At 26.9% G+C, this 25,860-nt stretch overlaps 3 protein-coding genes across 12 annotated transcripts in view; 2 read left to right on the top strand and 1 right to left on the bottom strand.

Annotated features, from left to right (window-relative positions):
• Positions 1–7,513, top strand: part of LOC126904810 (uncharacterized) — a 21,584-nt gene extending 14,071 nt beyond the window's left edge. Inside the window, exons 1-3 of one of the 4 annotated variants that reach the window (XM_050684076.1) lie at positions 5,071–5,267; positions 5,328–6,046; positions 6,521–7,511. In XM_050684076.1, coding sequence (XP_050540033.1) covers positions 5,148–5,267; positions 5,328–6,046; positions 6,521–7,358 — 1,677 coding nt within the window. In that variant the 5' untranslated portion in view covers positions 5,071–5,147 and the 3' untranslated portion in view covers positions 7,359–7,511. Of the gene's footprint in view, positions 1–5,070; positions 6,047–6,520 lie in introns of those variants that run through there. The other 3 variants (XM_050684074.1, XM_050684072.1, XM_050684075.1) reach the window with 3 other exon arrangements.
• A 6,440-nt stretch (positions 7,514–13,953) lies between these two features.
• LOC126904819 (uncharacterized) overlaps positions 13,954–25,860 on the bottom strand; it is a 40,530-nt gene continuing 28,623 nt past the window's right edge. Inside the window, exons 3-5 of the mRNA XM_050684092.1 lie at positions 14,815–14,989; positions 14,357–14,493; positions 13,954–14,257 (exon numbers count right to left, since the gene is read on the bottom strand). Of these exons, the coding sequence (XP_050540049.1) occupies positions 14,097–14,257; positions 14,357–14,493; positions 14,815–14,989 (473 nt within the window). The 3' untranslated portion in view covers positions 13,954–14,096. The remainder of the gene's footprint in view (positions 14,258–14,356; positions 14,494–14,814; positions 14,990–25,860) is intronic.
• LOC126904822 (uncharacterized) overlaps positions 18,895–25,860 on the top strand; it is a 20,056-nt gene continuing 13,090 nt past the window's right edge. The window contains exons 1-5 of one of the 7 annotated variants that reach the window (XM_050684101.1): positions 18,915–19,680; positions 19,804–19,978; positions 20,301–20,416; positions 21,752–21,769; positions 21,869–22,158. In XM_050684101.1, coding sequence (XP_050540058.1) covers position 19,680; positions 19,804–19,978; positions 20,301–20,416; positions 21,752–21,769; positions 21,869–22,029 — 471 coding nt within the window. In that variant the 5' untranslated portion in view covers positions 18,915–19,679 and the 3' untranslated portion in view covers positions 22,030–22,158. Of the gene's footprint in view, positions 19,681–19,803; positions 19,979–20,300; positions 20,438–20,536; positions 20,608–21,405; positions 21,433–21,632; positions 21,770–21,868; positions 22,159–25,860 lie in introns of those variants that run through there. The other 6 variants (XM_050684102.1, XM_050684098.1, XM_050684097.1 and 3 more) reach the window with 6 other exon arrangements.

Genomic DNA, 25,860 nt, shown 5'->3' with positions numbered 1-25,860 from the left:
ACCCGGTCTCCGAAGAGACCCATCCGATGGTCTGGATGCTTCGCCGAAAAGATCTGGCCGTTCGCCGTTGGCGGCTCTACTCCATCATTGAAAATATGTCAATAAAACAATAAAAGTGTGCACCCTAGCACGGTCAATGACAGAAGAAAGAATAGAGAAGAGTCAACACCGATCTAACGGCAATTTCATATCGATAACGGCCAGTCTTTTTGGAAGGGATCAATACTGATAAACAATTCGATTTTAATTATATTTCTCTTTTATCGCCTTATCTAGCGGTCAGAGGCAAAATAATGAGTGGTTGACACCGCTGTGTCAGAAAAAGGTTCTTTCGCGCGATAAAATAAATAAGTAGACATAACAAAAAATCATAAACGGTCCACCTTCGAATTTGTGACGTTACAAGGTTATGTCTTATACTACAACAATTAAATATTTTAGTAAATAATTTAAAAAATTATATACTATATAATTAAAAGAATTACTAATCTGGGTATAATTAAGGAAATAGAAGTTGATGTTGCTTTTGTAATTATCAATCAATTTCTTAGAATTAAACACTATCTACAGATTTGCATCGAAGCTTTTCTTATGATAGTGATTTTAATCACTGTCAGATTAAATCTATACTGGACCCAACTATGCAATGTACCCACTATGCTGGGTTGGGTTTTATTTGTCCATATAAACTCTCAGGTTTGGACAACTGGACTAATTTTAATGATTAATTCGTCAAAAAATCACGATTTTAATCTAATTGAACTCATAGTCATCAAATATTGGAAAATCCCTTCTTTTTTTTTTCATCTTTAAAATTTAAACAAATATCTTAAATATTTTTTACTGTAAAAAATGACAACTTCAAAAAAAAATTTTCTAATTAAAAATATAAAATTAGTATTGTAGTGCCGATATTTAAAGGTGAAGGTGACGTACAGGAGTGTGGATGTTATAGTAGCATAAAGCCAATGAGTCATAGCATGAAAATTTTGGGAAAGGTAACAGATAAGAGAATAAGAAATGAGACATGAGTATCTAATAACTAGTTTGGATTTATGCCTGTTAAATCAATAATGGAGCCAGTATTTTGTGTGAGGCAACTAATAGAAAAGTTTAGGGAAAAGAAGAATAGCCTTGTATGGTATTTATAGATTTGGAGAAAGCGTATGATAGAGTACCGAAAGAGGTTTTAAAGTGGGCATTAATGAGAATAGGAGTCCCGAAGGTAAGTGCTTAAACTCTTACTTATTTTCAATAGTGATGACCTTACTAGAGAAATACAAGGAGAGGTGCCGTGGTCCATGTTGTTTGCTGACGATATAGTGTTAATAAGAGAAAATAGGAAAGAAACTAATCAAAAGCAAGAGGTGTGGAGATCAGTTTTTAAAGAAAAGGGTTTAAGAAAAAGTAGGAGTAAGACAGAGTATATAGAATAAGAGTTTGACAACGGAGAACACGAGTTAAGTGAAATAAGGAGATCGGTGACAATAGGCGAGGACATGATAGGAGAGGTGGAAAGTTTTAACTATTTAGGATCAGTTGTATAAAAGAGCGGTGTTATTGACGAGGATGTTAGATACAGGATTAAGTGTGGGTGGTTGAAGTGGAGAAAAGCGTCTGGTGTCTTATGCGATAAAATAATTCCAATAAGGCTGAAAGGTAAATTCTACAAGACTGTAGTGAGACCAGCTATGATGTATGATTCAGAGTGTTGGGCGGTTTATAAGAAAATAGAGCAGAGAATAAGTGTACCAGAGATAAATTTGCTTAGATGGATGAGTGGAGTAACTAGAGAAGATAGGGTAAGATACGAACATATAAATGGAAGTATAGGTGTAGCGTCAATCATCAAAAATATCAGAGAAAATAGACTTGGATAGTTTGCTCTTGTTATGAATCGGAAGCTGTAAGAATAGTTACAGAAATGGATGTTGAAGAAAGAAGAGTTAGAGGAAGACCAAACAAGAAATGGATGGATGTTATTAAATTTGATATGAGGACAGCTGATGTGAGCGTAGATGATGTGGGAGATTGTGTCAAGTGGAAATTTAGGATAAGGGTGGCCGATTCCAAGTAGTTGGGATTTAGACGAGGAAAAAACGAAGAAATATATAAAATTAGTTTATATATTAAGTTACACAGTAAAATCATATAATAAAACATTTTTTAGTGATCATAGACCAATAAATACTTTGCTAAAAAAAATGTTTACGTCATTTATAAATCTGAAATTATTATTTCGTTTGTCAAAATAATTCAAGGCTTCAGTTTTACTATTGTATTTAAACAATTGTTAAAACACACTTAATATTTTACATTTCCTTAAAAAATAACAATTTTTGTAGAGCAAAATAGTTTAATGCCATTATTCTTTTTACTAATTTTATTATTAATTAATAATGATATTAAAATATTAACTCAATTTTTAACTTATCTAGGCCATAGCAATGTTTATACCGAGAAAACTATTAAAATAATTTTATTTATCTTTCATTCAGGGTTCTTTTTACGTAAATTAATATTTATACTGTAAATTCGATAAGATACCTAATAATATCAAGGAACTCATTTTTTTATCAAAATTAAATCGTATTTTTAAATATCGATAACATAAATTAACTAAGGGGAATCATTAAAAAATATGATATTTAAGGGGAAATCAAAAATAAGATAAATGATATTTAATAACTTAACTTTAATTAAACATTAATATTTACAAGTTTAAAATATGTAAAAATCCGTTCTAAACAACAAAATAAAATTTAATAAAATATAACCTTATCAAATATCAATAATAATCTCCAAAAAACGCTGGAGTCGAATCCAATTTGTTATAAAGAAAACATATTTCAAATTGTAAATCGTCGTGGAGTGTCAATTTCATGACATCTAAAGATTGACACTGAAAATAAAAAAACATTAGTTGAAAATAAATTTGATATGTGAACAAACATACTATTGAAAGGCAAATATTTTTGGGTAATTGAAAATCAACGCATGGGGCGACTTTTCGGGCAAAGAACATTAACATCATCACAAATGTTATTCAAAAAATGCGCTTATAATCCCCACATAAAAAATGTTTGGTAGTTTTTGTATTATTAATAAAATTAAATGTATAAATTTAATAAATGAAAATTAAATATACTTTTCAACAATCTATAAAAAACATTGCTATTAATCTGGGCATTAATAATGCATATAGTACTATTCCTCAAACTGCTAGACTCATAAACTAAAAGTCAAGATACTTTTTACAAATATATACTTTAAAACTTGTCAAAGGATTTAAACGATTTAAACTTGTAAAATATCACGGAGTTTTCATACTTAAATATTATTATGTTTTGACGAATAAATAATTCAATTTATTTATTTTGAACAAATAACTTATTTTAATATACTTACGTGTAATGGTAAAAATATTCATATTTTTAGTTATTATCGAGGTGGACGTAATGCCCATGCCCTCAGACCTGTTGGTCCATTGTGCACACCTCATACCAAATTGTCTTGATTCGGTTTACCCATCTAAGTGTTATCACCAAAGTATAATACATTACCAACCATAAAATCACCTCTAAAGATGACCAAAGAGTCCTGTCTTTCTGGCGAAATTAAGTATCTCTCTGGGTTTTAGGTTTTTAATATCTTCTTTTTCAGGAAAAGGTTTGTTCAAGTAGTTTGATCTTAGTGTGGACAAGGCTTCACATTCGTACATGATGTGAAATGAGTCTTCCTCTTCTACTACAAACTTCCAGCACAATGGTGATTCCGATACCCCCATTGCGTTAAGATGTTTAAGCAGACGACCAACTCCTGTCAGTAGACCAGTCAAGGTACTTATTTGATGTCTATTCATACTATTAAGATTACCCAACAGTAAACCAGGGGTCTTAATAAACATTTTAGATTGTCTAGATACTACCAAGTACTTCCAGATTTTCTTGTGTTGTTCTCTGCACCAATTCTTGGGCAATTTTGCGCTTATTTTAGTATAACAAAAATATTCATATTTTACTAAATTATTAACACTTAATATTCATTTCATCTCACTTATAGATTTTTGGTAAACATCAAGCAATCGAATACCTAATTAAAAAATTGATTAAATGTTTTTTTTTATTTATATGTCGGATTTTAATAAAATACTCTATTTGAATAGTGCTTGAATTTATTATTATAATTTATGGTTCTATACGGCTAATTTTAGAATTCAGCACCGGGCACAATAATTAGTTGCTACAACTCTACACTCTGTACATTTTTCTGTGTATTTTTGTTTACTACTCTCTTTTTCCTCGACGTAAACAATTTTTCAAACATGTTGTAGGGCTGTACATTGCTGAACGTAAACGACAACTCTCAGTGCTCTAGTATGCTATTGTCTAGTTTATTTAATACCATCTCAATTATCAGAGTGGTCCATGCATCGATATCTTGTTCTAATGTTTTTAGTGCTTGACTGTGCTATAAAAGAACATGTAAAAAATTATTCAATGACATAGTTGAGGCAGTATTAACGAGAGGCATTTCAAATAGTGCCCTTATATATCATTGAATAGTTCGACGTTTATAATAATACAATTTTTCTAACAACTCTATAACAAGTTCCTTATAGTCGTCTTGAACAGGAAATGATACAAAATGTTCAACGGTTGTTCATTCATAAATCCATGACGAGAAACGATTTGATTGTCATTTATGTCCATTAATACATCGTAAATCACATGGACTCTATCTTAATATCAATGTCACTACCGATATTAAAATATTTAATTATCAAACAATTAATGCTTATTTTACTTGAAATAAAAATATAAAAAATTACTATTATTTATAAATAAAGTCACTTCAAATACCTTACAAATTCTTAAAAATAACGCAACGTGTCAACAAATAATTTATATATTCAATTTTATATTTAAATTTATGGCATAACGCTAACATTAAAAATTGATGTTTGAAATAAATATTGACTTCATAAAATTATTTTTTTTCTAATAAGTAGAAGGTGATTTTTAATCATTTTTTAAAATGGTTTTAAATCGTCTTATATACAAAAATTAAATTTTAATAAATACAAAATTACAATTGTAATAAAATAGATTACTTTTTATTATACAGTTATACAAAAAAAAAAAAAAATGTGTAAAATAGTTTTCATTATTTTTATAATTTCAATTCAATTGACACTAATTCAAAATACGAAATATTTAAACAGTAGTCCGATAAGAAGAGAATATTTTAAATATTTGACTCAAGTAGTAAGTTACATTTGTCATCAAATAGGATTGCACTCAATAAATAACGATTTATTGATTCAGGACTCAGGCAATGTTATTAGCGTAGAAGAGTTAATGGCGTTAAAAATTGATGAGAAAAATTTTTTGCGTATTTTCGGTTACATTGTGAGTGTATTTAACTTTAAATATATAGAAATACTGCAGACTTTTGTTGAACACATTAATATAATAATAGAAGAATGTGAAAAGTATTTAACAGCCAAATTATTTTACAATTTTATTAATTGCACATCATTACTTGAAATTGGAATGACGAAATCTACTGTTATGTTCAATAGCATATACCAAGTAATGTGGTTTCTGAGTTATTTAGATGTTAAACGTATTTTTGTAAAAATTGCAGGTAACCCATATACTGTAGTCGATGAAGTTTATTTAGCTAAGCAATTTATAGATTCCATTCAGATAAAAGATCAGACGTATCTTGCAATCAATCAAGATGAATATAATCAATCCAAAATCAACGAAGCGCTTCTAGTAATTTCTAATACAAAAGAATTTATTAAGAATGTGACTGAAAGAGCCATTTCTGTTTTAAATGATATTAGTACAGTATTTATTATACCTCAGCGACCTGATTTAAAGTATAAATACAAAGAGGAATATTTATCCCAAAAATGTATTGAAAATGATCTCTTTCTTTTCGTATTAAAAGGTCTAAATTCATTTTATACAAACACAAAGGAAAATTATTACGATAATTTCAACTTCGACATATTACTGAACCCTAATGCACATAAGTAAGAGAAATATATCATTTACTATCATAATATTTTGCAATGAAATTACTTGGCAGGGCATAACTAAGGGGGATGTTAAGGTACCTTAACCTCCTCTCGTAAATAATACCAATTAATTTATTTTAGTTAGATTAAAAATTTTTTTTTTATTGAATTTTTTCTTTTAAATAAATTTAACTCTCCCATGTTATTAACATATAACATATCATGTATTATAATGAATATTAATAATTTAACTAAATACAGTATGATTTATTAAGCATATTATTCACAATTTTAATATAATTTAATATAAATTGATATTTATCAAATATTACAAAGTACAAAAAAAACTTTTATTATATATTTTTACGGTAAAATCATTATTTAATATTAAGTTGGAGGTAGATTTCTTGATAAATCTCTCTGGATATAAAATCAGAATATAAATTTATAAGATGTCATTAATAAATTTCTATTTATTTTTTAATGTAGTATGCAACATCTGATACATCCACTAGACTATTCATTACAACAATTTACTGAAGTAAAAATTTTAAAAATACTTGTCGAAAATGGAGAATGGAAAACTGTCGATCACATATCAATTATTCTTAATGGTCAAGTTATAAGTGCAAATCGCATAGTAAGAGATCCAGTTAGTGTACATGGCTTTAATCTCAAAAAACAATACATAATACAATTATTGAATTGCAAGTTCTTTGAAATATTTTCGAATTATTTTTCGTATTTAACTCCAATTGTACAGTTTTGCCATAATGAAAAATTAAAATTGACTGAATTTTCTGAATCAAATATATTAACATACATGAACTGTATAAAAATCTTATTTGAAACAATTAAAAGCACAGAATATTTTTTCACTAAAATATTTTCGGTAGTCAAAAAATTAAAAGAAGAATCAATTTGGGAAGTTAAAAGTGCTCATATCTCTTTATCATTCACAGAAAAGTTATTAAATGATATTATAAAAACGTTTAATGATAATTATTTGAATGAAGAATTATTTAAAAATAGATTACAAACATTTCACATTACTAGTGTAGATCTGTATCTAAAAAATATGTTAAAACAAAGATCAATTTTAAATAGGCAATTATATTATAAAATGAGAGGTCAAAAACGCTGTCAATTTATTGAGAAATCTAGTCCATTTATTGGTAATCCAGAAGAAACTGCCAATGAAAATGATTATTTAAAGAAAATTGATACAATAGTTGATTATCAAAATGTGTGTATGGAATTATCCACATTTTGTAAAAACTTCATTGACATTGATTTTAAAGATATGGGATGGGATAAAATCTTTTGAAAACGAATTATACTATTTATTAATCTCTTAAAATGTATTAGATATTGTTATTTATATTAAAAAAATATAATTGTATTATTTTAATAAACTAATTGTTTTGTATTATTCATAAATTTTGCAGAATTATAATATAGTTTCTTCGATTTTTTAGTATATTAAAGTTTAAATTTGACCTACAATAAAATTTTAATTTATTCAATGAATATATTGTATTTATATTTTAAATAGTATTTATTTTATATATAAATACTCGTTTGTTACTAATTAGTTATAATATTAAAAAGGCGGTGATAGATAAAATGTAATGTACTTTATTACAAGTCTAACACTTTTATGTATCTTAAATTAAAACTAATGTAATGTACTTTATGATGAAAAAAAAAAAATTTTTACTTTTGTCTTCACGGTGACAATAGTTACCGAATGATATTTTTGTGTGAAAATTCTCGATTTTATATTTTACATTTTTTACTTAAAAATACTATAACTTATTAAAAAGTGTATGGTTCAACACAATTTTTTTATGAGAAATAATATTTATATCCCTTTTTTATTCAATATACTTTATCTTAATCTGGATATTAATAAGGTAATAGCAGATCATGTAGCTGTTGGAATAATCCACCAATTTTTTCAAATTTAACACTATCTGATGATTTGCATCGAAGCGTTTTTTTTTATAATGATTTAATTACTGTCAGATATCATTATACTTGATCCAACTCTGCCATGTCACCACTGTGATGCAATCCCTCTGTGCTGGGGTTTTTTTTTTTGTATCTGCCACTATTTTTTCTCACCTTTCACTCGACCGATTTTTCTTATCGACCCACGCCGTCCTAATAATTCACACCACCACGTTGCGAATCAGCCCGAAATTAATCTAGAGGTAATTCGCAACGTGGTGTGGCCCCATCCCATTAACCGGATCCCACAGTGGGTACTGTTAGCGAGGGTTGGCAAAATAACTCACAAACAAAAACAAGAACAAGAACCAAAGGCACCGGCCTAAGGCAGCGTCTCAGGTCGTCCTGAGTCGGGCGGCGTGGCTGCCTCTGTCTCAGGTGTTTCGCTTTCTCCTTCTTTAATAAGACGGATTTGGCGAACACCTGGACGAGCCTCCACGCCTCCCGGCTCCTCAACATCAGGTCCACCATGGACCCGACTCGGAACGTAGACCCTAGTCGAGACTCCAAAGAATCCCGTTCCTGGGCCCACGGCTCGCACCGGAAGAGGGTGTGCAAAGCACTATCACCCTCTCCCGGGCGATCCGAACAGTGGTCGCACGTCGGCGCGGCTGCTTTACGAATACGGTGTAAGTACTCGTGTACTAGGCTTGTGCCTAGCGTTGGACAAAACCGAAGTGGTTTTGTTCACGCGAAAGTACAAGTACGTTCCACCTAGGCTCACCGTACTGGGGACGGATATCCCGCTGAATCGGACCATGAGCTATTTGGGCCTGCTCATCGACGACAGGTTTATGTTCGGGCCGCACATTGAACGTGCGGCCCAGCGGGCTCAGAGGGTCATGGACTGCCTGGCGGAACTCATACCGAATATCGGGGGACCAAGAGAACTTCAACGCCGACTACTAGTTAGCGTCGTTCACTCGGTCCTCCTTTACGGGTCTCCGATCTGGGCGGGTATACTGGAATACTCACCCAAAAATAGAAGTATATAATATTTAAAAAATTGTACTATTAAATTGTAGGCTTATGAACCAATTTTCTTATTTTAACTTTTTGGACCTCCGATGTCTCAGACTTTTTTCTTGAAAAGAAAAAAGTCTGAAGGTTTACTTTGACCTGGCGGTCTATTTTTGAATCGTCCGTTTGTTGAACGGACACGTTCCTCGAAATACGTTCAACGAACGGTCACGTTCGTCAAACGGATTCTATTGTTCCATTAGGTATACGGCCTTCTAGGTATTGTTCGATGAACATTTATGTTTTACGATTGTTTGCAATTTATTGTAATAACATAAATAAATATTTTGAAAATTAAATTCATACAGCTTGATTTTTAATATTTTAATATTTATTTTTAATTTATTTATTACTTTTTAATAACAATAATTTATTACTAACACATACATTTATATTTTGCTAATTTAATTTATTTGATGTGAATTTATTTTAAGTAATTCGCTAAAACTATACAAATAATTTAATTACACAAATTCTAAAAAAAAATGTATTTACAATTGCATACATGTTAAATTAAAAATTATTAATACACTTTAAAACAACAATACTTAAATTTTCGAAAATAAAGTGTTACATATATTTTATATAATTTTATTTTATTTATTCATTTTAAGATTAATTGATATAATTTAGAAATTATGTTACATATAAATAAATAATAACTTTAATAAGATTTTAGTTCTTAATTGGAAAAAATGACGGCTTAAATGCATTTTACCACCCCATCGAATTTTTTCAATTTTTTTTTTTTAATTGGTTCAGTTTTTTATACTGACTAAGAATATATAAATAAAATTTGTCGGCGAAGTCCAGTTTAAAAGTTCATAATAATTGTGGAACGAAAATAACATTAAAACGTATAGCAATCATTATATTAGTTATAATTATTCTCATGAAACTGAGATTTGTTCACGTGGAATTTGTGTTATAACAGTCCCACTAACCATACATATCTCTCTTTTAATCCGTTGCAGAAATGAATTCCTGTTACCATCAGTTACTTGTTTTATAATGATGGCCGTTGTGAATACCCGTGTCAATATTATCAGCTATTTGATTATGACAAACTAGAAAAGATTTTAATATTTATTAACTTTAAAATTAAACAACTTTTATTTCTATTTTCTTACACACAAAACAAATTATGTGATATTTAAACAATTTTACTTACTAGGACTATGAAACATTTTCCTTATTTTAATATTTTGGATCTTTGATGTCCCTGACTTTTTTCTTTTCAAGCCTGAGGGTTTATTTTGACCTGTTTCTAACGATGGTGCATTGAGACCCACTGTAGAATCCCTTTAAAGTAAACAAATATAAGTTATAAACTTTCAAATATATGTATTATTGTTAGAATTAATTTTTAAGTAATTTTGTTTACTTATTATAAGAAAGAGAATAATAATATTACTTTTGACTTTTAAAAATCTTTTGAATATCTCTCAGGCGATTCTTTTTAATGATCTCAGCATGGATACGAGTGTATTTTTTATTTTTAGTTTCTAAAATATTCAAACGTTTTATAACAGATTTCTTATAAATTTTTGACACTGTAAATAAATAAAACGTTAATTAATAATTGTAATATTGTTTAATTCTCTAAAAAATCTTTCTTTGACTTCAAGTAATAAATCGCCACAATAAAATATCTTTACAATGTGTTACTTACTAATGGAATTCTGTGCTTTTGTAACAAGTAAACTGAACAATTATTATAATGATATATTAAGAAAAAAAATAATAGATATTATTGTGCCTTTCATATAGCCATGCGTATAAAAATTTCAGCATATATGATGTTTTTATGACAATTTTGTTCATAATCAGCTTAAAATGATTAGAAAAATTTATTAATTCGATAATAAAACTTATGCCTCTCAATTTTCGAAAAATAGCTTCAAAAATTGGCCTGCCTTTTGCAAATATTGAGTCTAAGTATTAAATACTGAGCAGTGGCTGAAATAACTGTCAAACTTCTCTGTAATACTTATGATAATTTTTTGTACAAATAATTAAATTTGACTTTTCTTTTTTTCCTCACCTTAATCCTAATTACTTGAGGTTGACCAAATAATTAAATTTTACTGTAATAATTTTTTTAATCTACTAGAACTAAGTTATGGATTAATAATAAAAAAAATAGCAATAATATTACTTTTGTCTCACAATTTTCGAATTTTTAAATAAGCTTTTATTAATTCATGTTTTAATAGCGAATTTTTTTTTAAAAATAATTTAGATATTAATGATGTGTTTTATTTTTTATATAAATGTGACCCTTTACTTGACCACACATAAGGTTTCAAAAGGGCAACTTTTTCGACTTAAATTTTGAAACTGTTTCGCAAAATATATACACATAATTAAAGCTTATGTGGTATACTTCATTTTGAAAAAAGAAGAATTCGACTTCTTATAGTCTTCATCTAAATTTTATATTTCTATATTTTCTTTTTATAAAATACCTAACAAGGATTTGATATATTAATGATTCCACCAATTTTTTTATATTAGTTACATGAATCTAACTTAAATCGGTTACTCTACAGTCATTCACGCATGAGGTACGAGATTCGAACCCGTTATTCAAATTTCCATTTTTATCTAATTCTACTTAAGGAGGAAAAATCCAAAAATTCGTTTAATTTTTATCTCATTTAGATTGAATAACTTCAATGAATATCAAAGATCCCGTCACTTTAGTCTATCCTCGTGAGAAGGAATTTCTTAATCATATTAAAATTATTTTACATTTCAGTTTTTTTTTTGTCTTTCGTTAATTGTCCTCAGCTCTCACTTGATTAATTTTTTTAGCAATATATCAAATAATCCCTACTATTATCTAGTAAATATATTATCCTCGTAAATGAATAAAATTCCCATTCATTACATAATAAGTTGCTAAATCATATAGACAATTAAAATCTTTCATTTCTAGTCTTTTTAAAAAATAAATTATATAATAAAATTTGATATGATGAGTTATAACTGTAAAGTTGAATAATCCTACTTTTTAATTTATAAATTTTTTAACTCAATTTATGAGTATATGTACCAGTCTATAATATACCAAATTTTTGGTGACATATTACTCTATTAATCATTAAAAAAAAAAAGATTTCATGTAATCATGTAACCATTAGCTGATATTTTCTCTTGTCTTAGGTTGAAACATGTAGCTGTTGTTTTATTTTTATTAACCATAAAATTATGCATTTTTTATTTCTATTTCCTTACTTAGTAAAATAGAAGTATATAATATTTAAAAATTGTACTGTTAAATTATAGGCTTATGAATTAAAATTATAAGATAAAATTTTCTTATTTTAACTTTTTGGATCTCCGATGTCTCAGACTATTTTATTTTGTGTAAAGTTGGAACATGTAGCAGATTTACCAGAATCACACAGATTATTTATATTTGCATCGTTTAGTACACGATAGATGGGGAACACTGTAATTATCAACAGCTATTTGATTATTTTCCAATATCTCAAGAGTTGTTGCGGCGTGCTCTATTGTATGAGTATTATTATGATTTTTTTTTTATTATTATTATTATTGTGATAAGCGGACGATCGGTTTTACTCAGCGGAGAAAAACCAGTCTCCTAATAAATGCCTCACTATTCACATATAAAAAAGTTCGTTTTATTAATTCATAGTTAAGCGACGTAAGTAATATTCTTCTCGTAAAAATTAAAATACAGTCCACAGTCGTAACAAGAGTAGCACTAAATTTTGCTCTCATGGACCTTGTATTTATGTTATAAAAGTCATATATAGTTTTTAATTTAATTTCATAGTATATTATGTATAATATATTATATAAAAGGATCAACATATTTCTTTTGAACACAAAAATTGTAATACTTGTGAAGTAAATTTTCTGCGTTGTTTAATTTTATAGGCAATATTGATTACTTATTTATGAGTGATAATAAAATTACATTTGAAGTCTTGTTATTAACTCCTCATGTAAATCTTTTTTTGTATCAGATGCTGTAAAGGATTCATGTTGACCATTATAAACTTGCTGATCTTCATAATAAAGACTATTGTAAGGACTTGAACTAGGAGTCAAGTATATTTGAATATTCTCCTGCGACTTTGCTGTATTCATATATAATGCATTATGAATCACATTTTCATCATTTAAAGTAAGATCTATGAATTTTACATAACTTGGTATAAACAAACTGGGAGCATAGTAATACACCACTTGTGTATCAATAAAGTATCCCACAGTTGATATATTCTCATGACTAAGGTTGGAAAACATAATCGTTGTTCTTTAGTTCGTTTATTGTCTAATAATTGACACAATCTATATTTTTTTCAGCCGAAAAATATGTTATGAAATTTAAAATTAAAATTTTATTTTATTTTTTTAGAAAGGGTGACCTTTAGTAGGATGTATAGCTGAAAAGGGATAAAAAAGAATTAAGAGTAGATTTTACTATTTACCTGTTTAACATTTGAGTTTTTCATAATGCAATTTTAATCTTTTCAAAAATGATGATTACACATAAGCGTTTGAAGAGAAGTAATGAATTATAGGGCACTTGCAAAAATACGTTAAAAAATATAGCAAGTCATGGGCGTCTGTCATCAGTTATATTACACTAGTCAACGTTCAGCTTTAATAAATATAATATTTATATATCAATTATGAACGCTCTGCAAAAATATATTATGAAGAAGACTTTAATTTTGACCAAACGATTACTTTAAAAATTATAAAATTAAATATTAACCTTAATAAATTATTTGTTTCTATACACTATGTATTTTTATTATAATAATGTGAACAATATTCAAAAGAAAAATAAGTTTTTATTAAGTAAATGAATTTTAATACAATTAAAAAGAAATTTTTGCAATAATACGAAAAGTTGTAAAAAAAAAAGTTGATAACGTAAACAAAATGTATATAAAATTATTAACAAATAAAATATAAAACAAAATAATATACACGTAATATTGAAATCATTAACATGAAGTCATTAACATGAAACTGAGATTTGTTCTCATGGAATTTGTATTATAATAGTCCCACTCGCCATACATATCTCTCTTTTAATTCGTTGCAGGAATGGATTCGTTTTGGCATCATAAACCTGTTGTACATTATAATGATGGCCGTTATGAATAACCGTGTCAATATTGTCAACCATTTGATCATGACGAACTAGAAAAGATATTTATTAAATATAAAATTAAACAACTTTTATTTCTATTTTCTTACTCACGAAACTAAATTATGTTGTATTAAAACGATTTTACTTACTAGGACTGTGACACATTTTTCTTCTTTTAATAATTTTGATCTCCGATGTCTCATAATTTTTCCTTTTCAAGTCTGACGGCTCATTTTGACCTGTCATATTTTCTAACAATGATGCATTGAGACTTACTGTATAGTTGCTATAATGTAAACAAATTTATGTTAAATTTTTAATTGCCATAAAAATATATTACGATTCCTGTGCTTAGTTTTCTCTAAATACTATACATAACAATGAAAATTATATTTATCCAAAGATAATAATGATAAAATAATTTTTATATATTGAAATACGTTTATATCTTTAATATAATCATAGTTTGTTTAAGTTTCAGTGAGAATTCAATAGTTTTGAATTTCACATACGAAAGTATTATTACTTGTGATGTAACTATTCTGTGTTCTTTAATTTTATATGAAATTTTGTTTACTTAGTTTAAAAAAGATAATAATAATATTACTTTTGACGTTTTGACATATTTATATTTGTGAAATTATTTTCTCGATTCAAAATCTTATTAATAGCTCTCAGGCGATTCTTTTTCGTGATTTCAGGAGGGATACGGGTGTATTTTTTATTTCTAGTTTCTAAAATATTCAAACGTTTTATAACAGATTTCTTATAAATTTTTGACACTGTAAATAAATAAAACTTTAATTAATAATTGTAAAATTGTTTTAATCTTTAAAAAATGTTGTTTTGACTTCAAGTAATAAATCGCGACAAATAAATAAATATCTATACAATGTGACACTTACTAATGGAATGCTGTGCTTCACTTTGTAATAGTACCGTTTAGATTAATTAAGAATTATGATAATAATTTTTAAGATAAATAGAATTTAACTGTGTATATATTATCGAGTATTTGAGATGGATGAGAGAATATAAGAATCGTCGAATGCAAAACGCCAACTGAAATAATTGACAATATTATGTTATAAACTAACAAAATTTGTAAAAGTTTTCACTGTTTCAATGGATACGTTAATTTATATTTTAAACCAGCATGGTTTTTTGTTACAAGTAAACCAGCTAACAATGAATAGAAAAATATGTCAATTCAATAATATTATTATTGCTTCTCAATTTTCGAACTTTTAATTCAATTTTATTAATACAAGTTTTAATAGCTTTTATTTACATTTATTAAACAGAATTTTTTTTTCATATTAAAGTTTATTATATAAGCTTTAGTTGAAGATATATATAAAAGTGTCAGTATTTTTGGAACACTTTCAAAAGTTAATTTTTTGTGAACAGTTGTCATTTTTAATACCTCATGTGAACCAGTAAAGTTTCAGATTTATCATAAAAATATACCAAATATACCAATTTTTATGTATGTTATTTTTTTGTTGAGATTTCCCCCATTTACGGGGAACGAGGACAATTTTTTCAATTTTTGGGGTTAGGTCTTTGACTAAATACGATTTGTGATCTTTTGACGTATCGTTGATAGAAATCAGTCCAGTAAGAGCTGAGGAAAATATGCAAGAGACACAAAAAAAAACACATCATAGTAAAATTAATATCTTCTCAGCTTCGTATTGAAGCTAAAAAATAAAACATCAATTTTATGATACAAATATTGTAATTTTTAAGACGTATCAAATGAAAGAAATAAGAGTTGATGTTGCTTTTGAAATAATCCATCAATTTCTCTAAATAAAACACTATCTACAGATTTGTATCGAAGCGTTTCTTATGATAGTGATTTTAATCACTGTCAGATATCATCTATACTTGTCCCATCTATACCTCGTCCACACTGTGCCTCAACCCCACTGTGCTACCGTTTTTTTTATTAACTTTTATGACTGTTTTTACCATGAAAACAAAATAAAGTCGGAAATTTTTTTTTCCATAATAAAATATATTACATTAGCTTTAATTTAAGATATATATAAAAATGTCAGTATTTCTGGAACACTTTCAAAAATTAAGCTGAAAAAATTCTACTTTCTATATGCATTTTTAAGATTTGAACCCACCCTGTATTAGAGGAAATGGTCCGATTTAAAAAAAAAGTAAATCGAATGAAAAAAGAATATAAATATTATTTCGCATAAAAAAATTGTATTGATCCATACATTTTTCAAAAAGTTATAGTATTTTAAAGTTAAAAATGTAAAATATAAGATCGAGAATTTTAACACAAAAATAGAATACAGTAGTCATTTTCACCATGAAGCGTTTAATTTGATAGTGATTTTAATCACTGTCAGATATCATCTATACTTGTCCCATCTATACCTCGTCCACACTGTGCCTCAACTCCACTGTGCTACCGTTGCTACCCCCCTATGCTGGGTTCTTTATTTATTTATTTATATTGATTTAAGTTTGACTATAATTTGTTCTTTTAATTTTCTTTTAGTGTTGAGAATCTTAACTTATTACACACAACTTTCTCGTTACCGATTTGTTCACTGTAAAGATTTTTATATTATTTGGTGTTTAATTTCTTAACTTACCAATAATCAAGTCTAAGTGAAATATTTATTAATAATTACACATTTTATAAGGTTTTCAATGAAAACCTTACAAAATTTAATAATGAAAACTTTTCATGTATAAAATAATAATTTAATTTTTCAAATATATAATAAAATATTAAAAAAAAAAACAAATTATAAATATTTTAGAAAAAGATATTCAAACAAATAAAGCAATTTTAACCAATGTTCAGATCACTAAAAAAGATAAAATAAGAAGTTAAGATAAGTTCATCCTATAATAATATTAATTTCCTCTTAGAATCTTTAATTTATCCGCGAAGCCCATCTTATGAAATTTTGACTTCAAGTTAAATATTCTAAAATGTTTACTATGTATTAAAGTTAAAGTTAAATATTCTAAGTGTAACAAGAACTCTTGTGAAGTATTTACAATAGGATATAATTCATTTGTGATTATACTATTTAATTTAAAACTCAATTGTGTTGTGTACTACTTTTCATTTAAAAAATGATGTATTATCTGTTGAGCATTAGTAACAAAATGTATTAAAATTTGTTTTGGTTTTTCAACTTACAAGTAATTATTTGATTTTGTGTTTGAAATGTTTTATAAAAAATTAAAAATTCTTTGTCATTAAAAAGATTTGTATCCTCTTTCATAAATTTAACATGGTTTATATAGAAATTTACCTAACAATTTTTTACCGAGATACCCAACAAAATATACATTGAACAGGTCTCTAAAGTTAATGTAGGAACAGAAATCAGTTGTTCTTGTATAGTAGGACAGGAATTAGGGAAGGAAGATATTTCAGACGTGTCTAAACTATAATCGGATAGGATTTTCAGTTGTAGTTTCGTCGTTAGTTTCGTTAGTGGAAAATATAGGTAAATCCAAAATATCAGTGTCATCATCTAGCTCACAATTTGAGGTTTCAGATGATCTCATTAAATTGTGTTTAGCTCGAATTCTAAATGATGTCCTGAAAGTCCTAGTCTTAGAATTCTTATTAAAACCTCCCTTTGACGATAAAATGAAAAAGTGTTTTCTAAAACATCCTGGTTTAACCTACTAGTTATCGAATAATCGTATCTTAAATTTTGATGTTGCTCATATAACATTATAACAGCGTTGATATTCCATAGCAAATCATCAAAATATGGAGGTTTTACTCCATATCTTTTAATAGGTTGTGATAATCTAAGGTCACTAATAATAATGTCGGCTTATTTTAGGAAGTTTAATTGATTAGGATTTTTACTATATAAAGCGCAAGAAAAAGTATAATTTTTATCATAAAGATTTTTCAACTCAACCTAATTACAAAATAATTTATAAAAATATTTAGAGCCCAACAGTTTAGTCTTATACTGTAATACCATATTTTATGTCAAAGTTCTATTAAGGATTCTTAGTATAGTATTAAAATAAAAAATTTAATTAAATTTCAATGAAAAAATAATTACAAAGAGTTAAAATCTCAAAAAACCTTACTTAATAACATGAAATGCAATTAACGAGTATAAAAATAACTATTTAATTATTTGCATCATACATTCATTTAATAATTATTAAACATTTATAATACCAATAACATTTGTAATAAATTTACGCTATCTATCAACACAATCGCCTGCGTCCAGTGCATCGTTTCCCTGCGACCATTCGTAATAAAAATTGGACTGCCAAAATTGTGTACGGCGTGGTCTATCTATATGTATAGCGTTCACCTTGATATCAACAGTACAGCTTTCTGATTATACGGCCGGATATAAAATACCATAAACATAAGAAATTAATAGATTTAAAGGCTCACATGATGTCACGTTACAAGCTTTATAAAAATCTATTGATGTAAGTACTTATTCAATAAAATAATTATAAACTCTTCTTATTTTAATAACAGGTTATAAATTAGATCATAGAAATAATGATTATTAAGTGTTAATAATATTTAAATATGTCGACATTTTAGAAAAACGTAGAATACATATTAAATTTATTATTTAAGTCAGTGTTCGAGGTCAGTGTTCCGAGGGTTTTCTTTTTTTTTACTAATACAATTCCAAAGAAAAAGGAATATTACTATTCATATGTATATGTAAATTTTAATTTACTAAAAATCCAGAGCAATCGCCAACCGTAAAATAACAGCTCAAACGAAATCTGCTCTATATAGATTCAGTTTTACCAAAAGTACTTATTTACTTTATTATTTATATAGAAATTTTATGTTCAGCATTTTTGCTTACCTTAGAATAAGTATTCTTTTTTTTTTCTTTTTTAAAATGTGTCTTTTCACACTGATGATGTTGATAAACTAACTGACATTCAGAGATTCTAAGTGAAAGTAAGTTTTTTATGCCACGTTAACCCGTCTTTTATACTTTTCTTTTAATTCAATTAGGGATCAACATCATTAGTGTTTCCAGATATTTTTATTGACATATAATTTAATTGTGATCAAAGTTTACAATATTTTCCTTAAATACACAATAATATGAGTAATAAAATGATAGCATAATTTTTGTCACGTTAATACTATTATTACAACACACTAATTATTATTAATAAGAAGTACTTAATTTCTATATTTGTCACAAAAAACCCATGCTGGTTTAAAATATAAATTATCGTATCCATTGAAACAGTGAAAACTTTTACAAATTTTGTTAGTTTACAACATAATTTTGTCATATCTTTCAGTTGGCGTTTTGCATTCGACGATTCTTATATTCTCTCATCCATCTCAAATACGCGATAATATATACACAGTTAAATTCTATTTATCTTAAAAATTATTATCATAATTCTTAATTAATCTAAACGGTACTATTACAAAGTGAAGCACAGCATTCCATTAGTAAGTGTCACATTGTATAGATATTTATTTATTTGTCGCGATTTATTACTTGAAGTCAAAACAACATTTTTTAAAGATTAAAACAATTTTACAATTATTAATTAAAGTTTTATTTATTTACAGTGTCAAAAATTTATAAGAAATCTGTTATAAAACGTTTGAATATTTTAGAAACTAGAAATAAAAAATATACTCGTATCCCTCCTGAAATCATGAAACAAAATCGCCTGAAAGCTATTAATAAGATTTTGAATCGTGGAAATAATTTAACAAATATAAATATGTCAAAACGTCAAAAGTAATATTATTATTATCTTTTTTAAAATAAGTAAACAAAATTTCATATAAAATTAAACAACACAGAATAGTTAAATCACAAGTAATATAACTTTCGTATGTGAAATTCAAAACTATTGAATTCTCACTGAAACTTAAACAAACTATGATTATATTAAAGATATAAACGTATTTCAATATATAAAAATTATTTTATCAATATTTTTTTTTGGATATATACAATTGTCATTGTTATGTATAGTATTTAGAGAAAACTAAGCACAGGAATCGTAATATATTTTTATGGCAATTAAAAATTTAACATAAATTTGTTTACATTATAGCAACTATACAGTGAGTCTCAATGCATCATTGTTAGAAAATATGACAGGTCAAAATGAGCCGTCAGACTTGAAAAGGAAAAATTATGAGACATCGGAGATCAAAATTATTAAAAGAAGAAAAATGTGTCACAGTCCTAGTAAGTAAAATCGTTTTAATACAACATAATTTAGTTTCGTGAGTAAGAAAATAGAAATAAAAGTTGTTTAATTTTATATTTAATAAATATCTTTTCTAGTTCGTCATGATCAAATGGTTGACAATATTGACACGGTTATTCATAACGGCCATCATTATAATGTACAACAGGTTTATGATGCCAAAACGAATCCATTCCTGCAACGAATTAAAAGAGAGATATGTATGGCGAGTGGGACTATTATAATACAAATTCCATGAGAACAAATCTCAGTCATGTTAATGATTTCAATATTATGTGTATATTATTTTGTCTTATTTTTCATTTGTTAATAATTTCATATACATTTTGTTTACGTTATCAACTTTTTTTTTGGCAACTTTTCGTATTATTGCAAATATTCTTTTTAATTGTATTAAAATTCATTTACTCAATAAAAACTTATTTTTCTTTTGAATATTGTTCACATTATTACAATAAAAATACATAGTGTATAGAAACAAATAATTTATTAAGGTTAATATTTAATTTTATAATTTTTAAAGTAATCGTTTGGTCATATTTTAAGTCTTTTTCAATATATATTTTTACATAGCGTTCATAATTGATATATAAATATTGTATTTATTAAAGCTGAACGTTGACTAGTGTAAATTTGACTGATGACAGACGCCCATTTACTTTTTGCTATATTTTTTAACGCGGGTCTTTTTGCAAGTGCCCTATAAATCATTACTGTTTTTTGAGCGCTTATAAGGATGCCACACCGCGGTAATTTTGGGCTTAAAAACTATTAAAAGTATAATCTTTATTACACGGTCTAAACTGATCGTAGTAATTTGAAATTTTGAGGATATTTAAAAAACAATATTTTGAAATGTTTGTAATGGGCCTTTTTTCTTAAGATTTATATTCTAGCCGTAACATTTTTGTAAAGATACAAGTTTTTTTTTTTTTTTAATTAATAGAATGGCCGAGGATTTAATACGTCAAAAGTAATATTATTATTATCTTTTTTAAAAAAAGTAATCAAAATTTCATATAAAATTAAACAACACAGAATAGTTACATTACAAGTAATAAAACTATTGAATTCTCACTGAAACTTAAACAAACTATGATTATATTAAAGATATGAACGTATTACAATATATAAAAATTATTTTATCAATATTTTTTTTTGTTTACATTAAAGCAATTATATAGTTGGTCTCAATGCATCATTGTTAGAAAATATGACAGGTCAAAATGAGCCGTCAGACTTGAAAAGGAAAAATTATGAGACATCGGAGATCAAAATTATTAAAAGAAGAAAAATGTGTCACAGTCCTAGTAAGTAAAATCGTTTTAATACAACATAATTTAGTTTCGTGAGTAAGAAAATAGAAATAAAAGTTGTTTAATTTTATATTTAATAAATATCTTTTCTAGTTCGTCATGATCAAATGGTTGACAATATTGACACGGTTATTCATAACGGCCATCATTATAATGTACAACAGGTTTATGATGCCAAAACGAATCCATTCCTGCAACGAATTAAAAGAGAGATATGTATGGCTAGTGGCACTGTTATAATACAAATTCCATGAGAACAAATATCAGTTTCATGTTAATTATTTGAATATTACGTGTATATTATTTTATTTTTTATTTGTTAACAATTTCATATACATTTTGTTTACGTTATCAACTTTTTTTTTGGCAACTTTTCGTATTATTGCAAACATTTCTTTTTAATTTTATTAAAATTCATTTACTGAATAAAAACTTATTTTTCTTTTGAATATTGTTCACATTATTACAATAAAAATACATAGTGTATAGAAACAAATAATTTATTAAGGTTAATATTTAATTTTATAATTTTTAAAGTAATCGTTTGGTCATATTTTAAGTCTTTTTCAATATATATTTTTACATAGCGTTCATNAAAACTAAAGAACAACGATTACGTTTTCCAACCTTAGACATGAGAATACATCAGCTATGGGATACTTTATTGATACACCCAAAGGAAAACAAGTGGTGTATTACTATTCTCCCAATTTGTTTATACTAAGTTATGCAAAATTCATTGATCTTATTCTAAATGATGAAAAAGAGATTCATAATGCATTATATATGAATACAGCAAAGTCGCAGGAGAATATTCAAATATACTAGACTCCTAGTTCAAGTCCTTACAATAGTCCTTATTATGAAGATCAGCAAGTTTATAATGGTCAACATGAATCTTTTACAGCATCTGATACAAATAAAGATTTACATGAGGAGTTAATAACAAGACTTATTAAGACTTTTTACTTAAGACTTAACCATTGATGTCTAATGTAAACAAGGGAAATTGTTTTGAAGACTTTTTTTTTTTTGCTCAACTAAAAAACCCCACCCAACACTTTTTGGGGGTGGCAAAATTAAGTGCACCGGGCGGCAAAATTCCTAAATGCGGCCCTGTATATATATGTTAGGTATTTTAATATAAAGAAAATATAGAAATATAAAATTTAGATGAAGACTATAAGAAGTCGAATTCTCCTTTTTTCAAAATGAAGTACATATACTACATAAGCTTTAATTATGTATATATATATATATATATATTTATATATAAATGTCTCATTATTTGCGAAACAGTTTCAAAATTTAAGTCGAAAAAGTTGCCCTTTTAAAACCTTATGTGTAGGCAAGTAAAGGGTCACATTTATATAAAAAATAAAACACATCATTAATATCTGAATTATCTTTAAAAAAAAATTATATTAATATATTCATTTTAATAAAAGATAAATGTAGTTTTTTTTTAAAAATGTAGAAAATTACCAATTTTGATAATTGTAATTTTTTGGAAGATTTCCCCCATTTACGGGAAACAAAAAAATTTCAATTTTTTTTCGAACACAATGACAAATATCGCAATTTGTATCTATAAAATTGCTATATATATTTATTTTAAACAGCCTAATATTCTCATGTCTAAGGTTGGAAAACGAAATCGTTGTTTTTTAGTTCGTTTATTGTCTAATAAATGACACAGTACCATATTTCTTTCAGCCGAAAAATATGTTATGAAATTTAAAATTAAAATTTTATTTTATTTTTTTAGAAAGAGTAACCTTTACTAGAATGTATAGCTGAAAAGAGATAAAAAAGAATTAAGAGTAGATTTACTATTTACCTGTTTCACATTTGAGTTTTCCATGATTCTACTCCAACTATGTTTTTGGAGGCATTAGTGAATATTTTTGTGTCAGTGATTCACCAAAAGTACATTATAAATTATATTTTATTTCTTATGTTATAGTATTAGATTTGTTAAATTATAAAAGTTCTGTGTGGATTTGTAAAAACCATAGCCTAGTATGAACTTTTGAGCATATGATTTTGATGAAAACTAAAGGTAGACAAATAATTTTTACAATAAAAACAATAATTGTTTTATGGCATAGATTGGATGTTGGATGAAAGACCTAATTAAGAACTAATAATTCAAGAAATATATGTTATGTTAACTATACAAACCAATAATTTAATTTTTATACAGTAAAAATGTTCACTAGTGGCTAAAAATATTTTAAATTGAAATATTATAATCAATTTTTTTAGAAGGGTGACTTTTACTAGGATGTATAGCTGATAAGGGATTAAACAAAATTAAGAGTAGATTTTACAATTTACCTGTTTAACATTTGAGTTTTTCATAATGCAAATTTAATCTTTTCAAAAATGATGTTTACGCATAAGAGGACGCCGCACAGAACGTAAAACGTATTCAACGCTCCAGAGATAGCGTTGTTTTCCGTATCTGTAACAACCACGCCTTTCGTCATTTCAAAACAACCGCCTCGCGCATTCGTCGTTCGGAATCGGTGCATCATTCATAGTTTGACTGTCGTACGTCGCATACCGTCTAGTAACATTGATTTGGGTTTCATTAGTAACATAATGTCATTGAATATAGATATCTAACTATCAGTGGTGGCTCGGACGACGGGACCACCACCTTCTAAAATTAATTAAAAGAAGAAAATTTATTGTAGATTCTTCATTCTATATTTTTATTAAAAATGCAAATGTTTAAATAGTAAAATAGTTATACGCATGCACACACGAGCAATATGCATAAACGTATATTATAAGCGTCGTTCCAAATCGTGTGCGTGTGGGTACCGTTAAGCTGCAATCTTATGTATAGGTTTTGGACGACCCGTAGTGTCGTCCATACAGTAAAATATTCGTATTTTTAGAATTAACTACGTGTATGCTCGTCGTTATCGTTTGTTATAATAGTATAATTGCTATTAGCATTTAGCTCTCACCGAACCGATTTCTGTCAACCGTTACGTCAAAAGATCATAAATCATATCTAATCGAAGATATTACCCTCAAAAGTTGAAAAAATTTCCCTCATTCTCCGTAAATGGAGGAATTTCTCCAAAAAAATTACAAATTTAAAAATCGCTAATTTTCGACTTTTAGCTTCGATGCGAAGCTGAGAAGGTATTGGTTTTACTATGATGTGTTTTTTTTTTTGTGTCTGTTACCACTTTTTCTCAGCTCTCACCGAACGGATTTCTTTCAACGATACGTCAAAAGATCACAAATCGTATCTTGTCGAAGACATTACCCTTCAAAATTGAAAAAAAATCCCTCGTTCCCCATAAGTGGGGGAAACCTCCAAAAAAATTACAAATTTAAAAATCGCTAATTTTCGAAATTTTTTCAATTTTTTTTACTAAAAACTGCCGTAACTTTTTCAAAAATGAACATATCAATATAATTTTTTTTTTTATAGATGCTTGATGTCTTTACCTATCATTTGGTATATTTTTTTTGTAAATCTGACACTTAACCTGCCCACAGGGGGGGATTTAAAATGACAACTTTTTCACAAAAAATTAACTTTTTCAACTTAACTTTTGAAAATGTTCCGGAAGGTCTGACACTTTTATATATATCTTAAATTAAAGCTAATGTAATGTACTTTAATTTGAAAAAAAAAAATTTGACCTCTGGACTTGTCTACGTGGTGAAAGTTGACATCAAAGTTAATAAAAAATTACGATTTTTGTAAAATAATTTTTTTTTATATTTTTAACTTAATAATGCTCTAACTTTTTCAAAAATGAACATATCAATATAATTTTTTTTTATATAGATGCTTGATGTTTTTACTTATCATTTGGTATATTTTTTTTGTAAATCTGACACTTAACCTGCCCACAGGAAGGATTTAAAATGACAACTTTTTTACAAAAATTTTTTAATGAGAAATAATATTTTTTTAATAAACCCTTTTTCATTCGACATACTTTATCTTAATCGAGATATTAATAAGGAACCAGCAGATCAAGTAGCTTTTGGAATAAAACACCAATTTTTTTAAAATTAAACACTATCTAAAGATTTGCATCGAAGCGTTT

This window comes from Daktulosphaira vitifoliae, unplaced genomic scaffold (assembly GCF_025091365.1).
Source record: "Daktulosphaira vitifoliae isolate Bord-2020 unplaced genomic scaffold, ASM2509136v1 Scaffold_4, whole genome shotgun sequence".
NCBI classification, from domain to species: domain Eukaryota; kingdom Metazoa; phylum Arthropoda; class Insecta; order Hemiptera; family Phylloxeridae; genus Daktulosphaira; species Daktulosphaira vitifoliae.
This window is presented reverse-complemented; position numbering and strand designations above follow the sequence as displayed.